At 40.0% G+C, this 11,811-nt stretch overlaps 1 protein-coding gene across 1 annotated transcript; it reads left to right on the top strand.

The window, feature by feature from the left end:
• The first annotated feature begins 5,214 nt into the window (after window positions 1-5,214).
• Window positions 5,215-6,138, top strand: LOC117058705 (olfactory receptor 4N2-like). The gene has a single exon (XM_033170041.1). The coding sequence runs from the start codon at window positions 5,215-5,217 to the stop codon at window positions 6,136-6,138; it is 924 nt and encodes a 307-aa protein (XP_033025932.1).
• Window positions 6,139-11,811: the final 5,673 nt, after the last annotated feature.

The raw sequence follows: 11,811 nt of genomic DNA, 5'->3' as shown, positions 1-11,811 counted from the left end.
TTTACATTGTCTTTTTGCATGGCTTTAGTTTTCCTCCCTTGCTCCTCTACTGACCATTCAGCTCACTTTGGATAGCAGTTGTTGGAAGCCATAGAAGGGAACAGTGCTGTTATCCTACTTGCTGGCATCTGGTGGGCCACAGTGAGAAGAAGATGCTGAACTAGATGGGCTACTGACCTGATCCTGCAGACTTTTCTTATGTTCCTGTCTTCCTTGCTAATCACTACTAAGGAAGCAAAGAGAACATGGTTGAGGGGTCTGGTGGAGGATCAGGATGGGAGGCATAGTGGCTGCTTTTTTCTGACTGCCTCAAGCCTTTATGGCAGAGTTGGCTAAACTGCAACCTTCCAGCTGTTGTTCAGCTCTCACCAGCTCCAGGTACCATGGCCAGTGGCCAGGGATGGTGACAGTTGTATCCAGAGGACTAGTGTTTCCCTACACTTGTTTTAAGGGGACAGCCATTACTTACAATGCAAAATTTGTATTAAAATGCTGGTTGATTTTGATTAGGGCTCTTTTTTAAACAAATATCAAACAAATATGTTGAAATGTGGGAAACGGAATTTAAAACTGGAAAAATGAGAAACCAAGAAACTGAAAATGACAAATCCTTCTGTCCCTAGTCCCTGAGCTCTTCAAGTATGGCCAGCACTACCATTAGGGAAAGTGAGGAAGCTGCCTCTGGTGGGAAATGCTGGAGGGTGTGAAATGTGGAGGACAGAACTGGGAGTGCCATATGGTCTGGCCTTTGCCTCCTAAGCTGGTTGTAGTTGAGGTGCACTTGAGGATTCTCTGGTTTCAAAGCAAAGTTAAGCTGCCAGTTTTGTCAGCAGCTGAGTGAGTGTTTTATTGTGGGGGGGGGACCATCTTATTCATCTCTTCAGGCAGCAAAATGTTTTCAACCAGATCTGACCATCCTATCATGGTCTTGAGAATCTCTGTGGTTGGAGGAAAGAAGGTGCATGGTCCACCACCAGCAGCAACAGCACTGCTGTTTTATTAGTCTTAGATTTGGGGAATGGGCCATAACTCAGTGGTAATCTGTTTTGCACTTCAGAAGGTCCTTGGGTCAATCTATTCAGATAAGTGCCAGTTTCAAAGGATGGTTGTGTTGTGGTTTGTTTATTGTTTCTGAAAGTGCAAATGTGGTAAATTTGGCTTATTAACTGCTCACTGAACTGAATTTCTCCTCTTCACTATCAGTGACATCATGTTCAGATCACAGAGGACTCCATGTGACTCACCCATCTCCTGGGTTTAGTTTTCTGAACAGTATGCAAACCAAAGAAAAGACAACCTTTTAAATTTGCACCTGTTTGAATTTTGCAGTGTATGAATTATAGTCAGCTAAGTCCTACTCAGAGTAGACCCATTGAAATTAGTGAACACCAGATTGCCATTTCCAATAATTTTAATGTGTCTGCACTGAGTAGCACTAGAGGTGAATAACATCCTAGTCCTACACCTAAGTAATATGTACAAAATGGCTTATAATACAGCAAAATGTGCATTAAAATGCACATAAGTAAAAATAATATTTAACAACATGGTTTAGATCAAAGGAAATTGTTTTGCAAAAATGTGTGTATATTTTGCAAAATTGCATACAAAATATGTACATTAGGAGAAATTTGCAATTTTTTTTTCAAGAAAATTTATTGATTTTCCACAAAAATTAACAAATACCATCCCACAAAACAACAACATATAACATATAAACAAAAAAAAAAACAAAACAAAAAACGAAAATAACACACAACATGAACTAAATAAAGAAAAGCAAATACATACCTACAAACAGGAACACACCAACTATTAATTATGATCTAGTTCCAAATCTTGTTAAGGGGGACTTCCCCCGTTCTCTCTCCTGCGTTCAGTTCTAATTTACTTTAGTAACATCCCTAATTATTTTAACCATACATTCACTAAATTTCTTAATCTTTATCTGAAAATCTTACATCACATAACTTCTAACCAACAATATTACCTCTTATTGCCAATTTTAACTTCTTATAACCTTTTCTTTCTCTCAGTGCCATAAAACTGCTGCATTTCCTAGTCTATTTTCACTCTCTGACGTCGGGGTACCATGGTAGGCCTTCCTGGTTAATCATATCTGTTCTTTCATCCTACCCCACTTTTTGCCATTTTCTCTCCTGCCGTCTCAATTACCCACCAGACTTCTCCCCAATCTCTTCCCAACCCAAAGTCCAGAATGTCCACTTTTCCGAAACAGCCAAAAATCAAAATATTGTCCCAAAGCTTTTTTGCTGAGCCATTCAGAGAGAATAGTACGTCACCACCCAGCATCTCCACTTCCATCTTCAAATTAAGTTGCAATTGTAGTTCCCAAAATTGTTGCTCCTGCTCCTCTGGGCTCCCACCCCAGAGGGCGGTTATAAAGTCGCGATAACCGGACCTGGACCTCTCACGTCGACAGGGCCTTCCCTCGTCCTGGAGTTGCGTATTCTCCTCTTCCGATGAAATCCCTGAATAGCACTCACAAATTAAGTCTTTAAGTTCTTTAAGTTCCTTAGCCAAGTTTCTAAAAGCCAAACCAGTCTCTGCAAATCTTTTGTTAACATTCTGTTGCGAAAGTTCCAGTTCCAAAAAATTCCTTTGTTCTGAAGTCATTTCTAAGTCTGTAGGCATCATGAAAAACGAAACCGAAAAGGGCAACAGTAGGCAGGAAATAACAAAGTTCAGTACTTTTCCATCCTCAAATTCCCATAACAGCCGCCATTTCTCCCTAATCAGAGAGCAGAAAATTTTTTAATCCACTGTCTCTCCAAAGAAAAAAAAAACTTCCAAGGTCTCAGTCCTCCCCAAAGGGGGATCTTTAATTCAATCAATCTCAAAATTCAGAAAAAATACTTTGTATCCAAAAGTAGCAGCAGCCAGATTCAATGTTACAGTCTACAGTCACAGGGGAGAGGAACGGACTCCCTCTTTAACGTTCCTCCCCAGAAGCCAATTGAAAAAATTTAGGATCAAATAGTCCTCCGTACTTACAGCTTACGGGTTTCTTATATTGCAGTCCGAATGAGGGAAAACGAGGCGCTCAGAAGCCGGCGGCAGCCGCCGCTTCGTCTGCCCGGTTGGGGACAGTCTCCACAGCCCCACGACGTAGCCCTTTCACTCGGGACTCCCTCTTACGAAGGAATCCCGAGAAAGGGTCGCCGCAAAAGGGGCCCGCTGGAGAGCCCTGACCGCGGGACTCTCTTCCCGCGGCTTCCCGGAGCCCGCTGTGTGGTCGCGGAGCTCCTGGCCCCCGGGCAAACCGGAGTCGCCTCGCTGCCGAAGCGACTCCCAGCCGCCGGCAATGGCGCCTTCGCCGGAAGTCCCAGGAGAAATTTGCAATTAAATGATGATAAATATTTATGTGGTCTTTAAAAATAATAATCATGGACTGATGTGTAAATATAGAGAATTTAAGATTGGAAAGATGAGAAACTGAGAGAACCTGAAACTGATAGATCTACCCATCTCTACCTGAATTGCAAAGGAAATAATTTTCCTATCATCATAACAATATTCCTTGTGTAAATTTGGCCGTTTGTGAACAGAAAATGAAGTAAGAAAAAAAGGAATAGTGGCAGAAACAAACACAGACATGTATGTATGATACATTTGCTTGTATCAATGTTGTACTCTTGCATCAGTGCTGCATGTGTCCCTCATTCCTATTTCTAGGTAAATGCAAGAAATGCATATAATTGACAGAGGGGTTATCACACTTGGGAATAGAGAACAACAAGGAAAGGATTGTTTTGTTTTGTTTTGTTTTGTTTTGTTTTGTTTGCATTTATGTTCTACCTTCCATCCAAGGAGCTCAAGAAGGCATACATGGTTCTCCACCACCTCATTTAGCTCTCACTACCCTGTGACGCGGGTGGCAGGTGGTGCTGTGGTGTAAACCACTGAGCCTAGGACTTGCCGATCGGAAGGTTGGCGGTTCGAATCCGCGCGACGGGGGTGAGCTCCTGTTGCTCGGTCCCTGCTCCTGCCAACCCAGCAGTTTGAAAGCATGTCAAAGTGCAAGTAGATAAATAGGTACCACTCTGGCGGGAAGGTAAACGACGCTTCTGTGCACTGCTCTGGTTTTGCCAGAAGTGGCTTAGTCATGCTCGCCACATGACCTGGAAAAACTGTCTGCGGACAAATGTCAGCTCCCTCAGCAAGTAAAGCAAGATGAGCACCGCAACCCCAGAGTTGTTCGTGACAGGACTTAACTGTCTGGGGTTTTACCTGTACCTTTTTTTACCCTGTGAGGGAGGTACTTCTGGATTCATTGCTGTTGTTTGAGGCTCAGGTGGCCTCAGTGATGCAGAGTGCCTTCCATCATCTTCAGCTGGTGGCCCTGTGGACAGGGATAGCCTAACTTCTGTTGTCTATGCTCTGGTAACCTCTAAGTTAGATTACTGCAATGTGTTATATGTGGGGCTGCCCCTGGATAACGTTTGGAATTCAACAGTCAGGTTGCTCACCAGGGGAAGACGGTTTGAGCATGTAACACTGATCTGGACCTGACTGCACGGACTATCAATTAGTCTCCAGGCCCAATTCATAGAATTGTAGAGGCCACCCAACCTCTATTTAAAAAACCGTAAGGAAGGAGAGTCCACCAGTGGCACCGGGGGGTGGGGTGGAGAGCAGGTGGGGGGAAGTGGTGGCGTGCATCCCGGGGGCAGTACGCTCTCCCCACATTCCTCTTCCTCTGCCAGTGGAGTCCACCACCTCTTGTGGGAGTCTGTTTGACTGCTAAACAGCTCTTAGTGTCAGAATGTTTTTCTGAATGTCTCCCAGGTCCTAATCCCACACTCTAACCACTACAAAACACTGGCTCTGGAATACCTATTGAATACAGGTGAATTTTAGGAACAAACAGGGTCAAGTGTAAGACATGCAATTAGTGCAGGAGATTCTATCCCGTGGACATATTCCATGAAAATCAGTTGGTCTAGACATATTTTAACCCTCCAATCCAGCTGGACCACTGAGACATCTAACCTATACAGTGATGTTATGCTATCAACATTTCTCTGCTCAAAAGCCTCAGAATCTGAATGTAACGTGAACTTGTGAGCTACTTTGATCTAGTTCTGGCCAGCCTACCAAACAATTGCATTTATAACAAGGTGTATGAAAATGAGCAGAGGTATTGCAATCATTTATTGTTTAACAATCTGAATATAATTGTTCTGCAGGACTATGGAAAATGGGAATCACACTGTAGTGAAAGAGTTTGTTATCCAGGGATTGTCACAGCTCTGGGAGATGCAGCTATTCCTATGCATTCTTCTCCTGCTCTTCTACCTCATCATCCTACCTGGAAACTTTGTCATCATTGTGACAATCTGTAAGGACCCCCATCTGGGATCCCCCATGTTTTTCTTCTTAGCCAACCTGGCCTTCTTGGACATCTGCTACAGCTGTGTCACCCCACCAAAGCTCATGGCTAACATATTCTCTGGCTGCAGGACTATATCATACCTGGGATGTATCACTCAGATTTTTTTCATTCATTTTCTTGGTGCAGCTGAGATGTTCCTTCTCATTGCCATGGCCATTGACCGGTATGTGGCCATCTGCCAGCCACTGCACTATGCTACTATGGTCACCCCAGTAGTCTGCTGGGGTATGCTGGTATGTTCATGGGTTGGAGGATTCCTGCACTCCATAATCCAGGTCATTCTCATCATCCCTCTCCCATTCTGTGGCCCCAATGAGCTCGACAACTTCTTCTGTGATATCACCCAGATCATTAAGCTAGCTTGCACCAGTACTTACACATTAGAATTTGTCATGTTTGTTAGCAGTGGCCTGGTAAGCACTGCATGTTTCATCCTCCTTCTCATCTCTTATGGGGCTCTGCTAATAAAGGTGAGGACAAGCTCAAGCCATGGAAAGAACAAAGCCTCGTCTACGTGCATCACCCACATCATCATCGCTTGCATCATGTTTGGTCCAGCCATCTACATCTACTGCCGTCCTTTCCAGGACTATCCCTTTGACAAGGTGGTGGCCTTTTTCCACACCGTGGTCTTCCCTCTGATGAACCCCATGATCTACACACTGAGAAACAAGGAGATAAAATTTGCTATGTGGAGACTGATGAAGAAATATAAAAATTAGTGATTTCACAATCAGTCCATCTTCCCAAGATTCATGGGGCACAGGCTAGACAGCACTCTTTTCTCAAACTCCAATTAATGCATATAGGGGAATAGGTGACCATGGATACTGTTTTGTGTTCCTTGGAGGAACCATGGTATTAACATGAAATAAAACAAATAATGCCAAATTAAAAACAAAAAACACTTTTTTTCACTGTGGAAACAAAACCTTTATAAAAAACAAAAACAAAATAAAAGCAATAAAACTCTTGGCGTTTTGTTCATTGTTCTAAATTATGCATCTACTTTGGGGAGTTCAGAAAAGGAGCAAATCCTACAGACCTATACCGAGTCAGACCAGAAAAGAAAATAGAAATCGAAAGGTATTTACGACAATAGAAAATGCCAGAAATTCCAAATGAAAAACCAATAACACTAAATTTGCCAATTAATATTCCAGAAATTCCAGGTGCCATTAAACAAACAAAAATAGGTAAAATCACCCAGCCCAGATGAGCTTACAGCAAAATTCTTTTTTAAAAAAATGGTGAAACTATTTAATTCAACCATTACAAAATGTGATGAATGGAATTTTAAATTTAGGACAAGTACCAAATACCTGGAAAGAAGCTCTCATCCCTTTAATTCCAAAGCAAGGGACAGACTTCATGAGGTAAAAAAATTATAGACCAATTTCATTATTAAATTGTGATTATAAATTATTTGCAAATACCTTAGCTAATAGAATGAAAGGTATAAATGTTAGAAATAATACACCAAGATAAATAAGGATTTATTCCAGGGAGGCAGATAAAAAATAATACAAGGAATATAATAGACATAATTGAATATTTAGAGGTAAGTAATGAAAAACAGGCAGACATTATGCTTATTGATGGGGGGGAAGCGTTTGATAACGTTTCGTTGGCCTTCATTTTTAAAGTCCTGGAAGAGAATAATTTTGGGAAATCTTTTTAAAAGGGAATAGAAGGTATTTATTAAGAGCAGAAAACAAGATTAATAATCAATAATATCACTATGGAAGAATGCAAAATAATGAAGGGAACAAGACAAGGATGTCCACTGTCACCACTGTTGTTTATTTTAGTATTAGACGTGCTGGCGAGGAATATAAGGGCAGATGAAACAATTAGAGGAATCAAAGTACAGTGGTACCTCAGGTTAAGTACTTAATTGGTTCCGGAAGTCCGTTCTTAACCTGAAGCGTTCTTAACCTGAAGCGAACTTTCCCATTCAAAGTAATGGAAAGTGGATTGATCCATTCCAGACCATGAAAAACGCCCCTTAAGACAATAAAGCCTGTAAGTTGAAAGCATTCATGGATGATTTGGTAATCACGGTGGAAGATCCAATAAATTATTTAGTGAAAGCATTAAAAAAAAATACATGACTTCGGCCAAGAATTAAGAATATTCCAGAGCAAAATAAACGATACAAGAGAGGATAGGAATAAATATTCTTTAAAAAGTGAAATATTTGGGGATATGGCTACCAACAAAGAATATTTATATATTTAAAGATAACTATGAAAAAACATAGAAAGAAATAAAAAGAAATTTGGAGATTTGGAGAAGAATGAATATGTCACTCTTAGGAAGGATAGTGGTAATTTAAACGAATGTGCTGCCAAAAATGCTATTTTTATTTTAATCAGTTTTGGTGATTAGCAATGTGAATTGCTTCAAAGAATGGCAGAAAGGTATTTCAACATTCATCTGGAGAGGGAAGAAGCCAAGAATAAAGTATAAATTATTAACAGACAATAAAGATACAAGAGGCTTCTCTCTACCAATTTTAAAATTATATTATGAAGCTTCCTGCGTTTGCTGGATCCAGGATTAGATAACATTAAAAAATACGGATCTATTGGATTTAGGATATTATAATAGATTTGGCTGTCATGCGTATTTATGGTATCAAAAGGCAAATATACATAAAAGTTTTCATAATCATAGAATAAGAAAGGCAATTTTTAAAGTTTTGGGCAAAATATACAGATTTGTTAGAACAAAAAACACCTTGGTGGCTTTCTCCATTGGAAGCAATATCAGTGAAAAAGTTTAATATAGAAACCAATAGGGTAACATATAGAGAGTTGTTTATTGAAATGGATAACCAACTAAAATTGAAAGAAGTAAGAGAGAAAGTAACTGATTGATTACAATATTTCTAGTTAAATGAAACATTTAAAGATGATAGAAAGGATTTACTTATGAAATTTCAAATTCCAGAGAGAAGTAATAGAAAGTGGCACTAAAGTGTTATCAAAAATGTACAATTTGCTGTTGGAATGGGAAACTAAGGATGAAGAGGTCAAATCTGTAGTGATAAAGTGGGCAAAAGATGTGGGACACAATATACAAATGATAGAATGGGAAAAACTTTGGAAGAAGGACTTGAAATTTATCGCTTGTAAATTATATGAAAATGATGTATAGGTGGTATCTGACACCGGATCAATTAGCAAAAATTTATAAATCAAGAGAAAACAAATGTTGGAAATGTAAAGAATTAGAAGGTACATTTTGTCATATGTCATGGTGTTGGACTTTTGGTTTTAACTGGAAAGCCTCAAAACCAGTTTAGCACTTGGAGTGGTGTCAAGCTACGCCTCCTTCTGCATTCTCCTGCTTCTCCAGTGCTTTAGCAGAGTTTGTTCAAACTTCTTACTTCTTCTTCTTCTTGCGCAACGGTATGTGTGCCTTGTGCCAGCAATAAATTCCACAACGTCTGGGTTGTTTCAAAGCAAGCTTTAATTATAGGCATATAAATCATAAAGCTTTGCCCGGAGATTGGGAGGACATCTCCGGTTCGCTCAAAAGCGAAAGTAAGACTGAACAGGAAATAAACGGTGCGTCACATAAATCACAAGGACATCACATACAGCAGATACCCCAGATGTTGTGACACATCCCTGTGGGAGGGGCGTACTGTTGAGCTTCTTTAACCCTGAAAGCTCCAAACCTCACAGGTGGCAATGTAAAGTTGTTAAAAGGTTTTGGGAAATGATATATAATGAATTGAAAAAAAATGTTGAAATTAACCTTTTTTAAAAAACAAAAACAAAAAAACCCAAAGCCTTCTTATTAGGAATTACAGGAATGGGCATACCTAAAAAAATACAAAAATCTCTTCCTGTATGCGACTACAGCTGCTCAGATAGTGTTAGCCCAACATTGGAAAGATGATGTGATACCCACTAAATAAGATTGGCAAATGAAATTAATGGAATATGCAGAAATGGCTAAATAAACTGGGAATCTTCGAAATCAAGACAACAACAAATTTAGGAATGAATGGGAAATGTTTATTGCATATATATGAAAGCAATGAATACAAGTAAATACATTACCAGAATTTGAGAAACACCTGCAATGTATTAAGAGAGTATAAAATTGCATATAAATAGAAAAAAACAAGATAATATGGACATGTATAATTAATGGAACCAGGGGAAAGAGTGGAGGGAGTCAAAGGATTCAAGTTATCCCATTTTTGGATTTGATATTGAATATATAAATAGTTTTTTCTTTTCCTTTTCTATTTTTCCTTTTTTCCTTTTTCTTCCTTCCTTCCTTAAAATTTATTCCTTGATGTTTATTTTTGTGATGTTTGTTGCTGTGAAAATTAATAAAAATATTTTTAAAAAATAAACATTTAACAAAACTGTGTTGTTACTACCCACAGCCCATTGCCATGTATGTATCATATAATTAATTCTTGTACAAAAAATGAGAGCTGTTATTGACACTGTGAATTGAGGTTTACTAAAAAAGACAATTAAACAGGGAAGTGACTAGAAAAATGGAATTGTCAAACCACATGCTGATCATCAATATCCTTGAAGCACCACTGAAATAAAAGAAATTGGCAATTGCTAACTTTTTAAATAAAATAGGCGTGCCTGGCGTGCTCTGGTCCATGGAGTCACGAAGAGTCGAACACGACTGAACGACTGAACAACAACAAACTTTTTTAATGAGGTCTTCTGGGATCAGTGGAAGGTGTTTCTTCTGGGCTCAGTATATCCTTGGATGCACTTCTTCCATAAGCAATATAACTACGCGGATGAGGAAGATTTATTCTGCCGGAAGGGCTGTCTGCAAATTGAAGGGGAACAAAGGGTAAATGTTTGTCTCTTCTCTGCTCTTTTTTACATTGTCTTTTTGCATGGCTATAGTTTTCCTCCCTTGCTCCTCTACTGACCATTCAGCTCACTTTGGATAGCAGTTGTTGGAAGCCATAGGAGGGAAGAGTGCTGTTATCCTACTTGCTGGCATCTGGTGGGCCACAGTGAGAAGAAGATGCTGGACTAGATGGGCCACTGACCTGATCCTGCAGACTCTTTCTTATGCTGCTATTTTCCTTGCTAATCACTCCTAAGGAAGCAAAGAGAACATGGTTGAGGGGTCTGGTGGAGGATCAGGATGGCTGCTTTTTTTCTGACTGCCTCAAGTCTTTATGGCAGAGTTGGCTAAACTGCAACCCTCCAGCTGTTGTTCAGCTCTCACCAGCTCCAGGTACCATGGCTAGTGGCCAGGGATGGTGACAGTTGTATCCAGAGGACTAGTGTTTCCCTACTCCTGCTTTAAGGGGACAGCCATTACTTTCAATGCAAAAATTAGAAGGGGTTTGTATTAAAATGCTGATTAATTTTGATTAGGATTCTTTTTGTAAAACAAATATCAAACTGATGTTGAAATGTGGGAAACGGAATTTAAGATAGGAAAAATGAGAAACCAAGAAACTGAAAATGACAAATCATTCTGTCCCTAGTCCCTGAGCTCTTCAAGTATGGCCAGCACTACCATTAGGCAAAGTGAGGAAGCTGCCTCAGGTGCCAAATTCTGGAGGGTGGGAAATGTGGAGAGCAGAACTGTGTGTTCCATATGGTCTGTCCTTTGCCTCCTAAGCTGGTCGTAGTTGAGGTGTACTTGAGGATTTTCTGGTATCAAAGCAAAGTTAAACTGCCAGTTTTGTCAGCAGCTGTGTGTTGTATTGTGGGGTGGGGGGCACCATCTTATTCATCTCTTCAGGCAGCAAAAGGTTTTCAGCCAGATCTGACCATTCTATCATGGTCTTGAGAATCTCTGTGGTTGGAGGAGGGAGGGAGTCGGGTCCACCACCATAACCACCAGCAGCAACAGCACTGGATCTCAGTCTTGTTAGCCTTAGATTTGGGAAATGGGCCATAACTCAGTGATAATCTATTTTGCACTTCAGAAGCTCCTTGGCTCAATCCATTCAGATATGTGTAAGTTTCAAAGGATGGTTGTGTTGTGGTTTGCTTATTGATTCTGAAAGTACAGATGTGATCGATTTGGCTTTAACTGCCCACTGAACTGAATTTCTCCTCTTCACTATCAGGGACATCATGTTCTAATTGCAGAGGACTTCATGTGACTCATCTCCTGGGTTTAGTTTTCTGAACTGGACCACCTATCAATGAGACATCTAATCCATACACTGCTGTTAGGCAATCACCATTTCTCTACGCAAAAGCCACAGAATCTGAATGTAATGTGAACTTTTGAGCTAGTTTGATCTACTCCTGGGTAGCCTACCAATTGGTTGCATTTATACTAAGGTGTATAAATGGGGGTGGTGGGATTGCGATCAGTTATTGTTTAACAATTCAAATATAATTGTTTTGCAGACTACAATTACAAGG

The sequence above is a fragment of the Lacerta agilis genome, chromosome 14 (genome assembly GCF_009819535.1).
Source record: "Lacerta agilis isolate rLacAgi1 chromosome 14, rLacAgi1.pri, whole genome shotgun sequence".
Classification (NCBI taxonomy): domain Eukaryota; kingdom Metazoa; phylum Chordata; class Lepidosauria; order Squamata; family Lacertidae; genus Lacerta; species Lacerta agilis.
The sequence above is the reverse complement of the archived record's forward strand: the minus strand, read 5'-3'. Positions and strand labels throughout refer to the sequence as shown.

What these genes read in the sequence shown, in the direction of transcription:
- LOC117058705 (XM_033170041.1), top strand. Translation starts at nt 5,215, where the DNA reads ATGGAAAATGGGAATCACACTGTAGTGAAAGAGTTTGTTATCCAGGGA.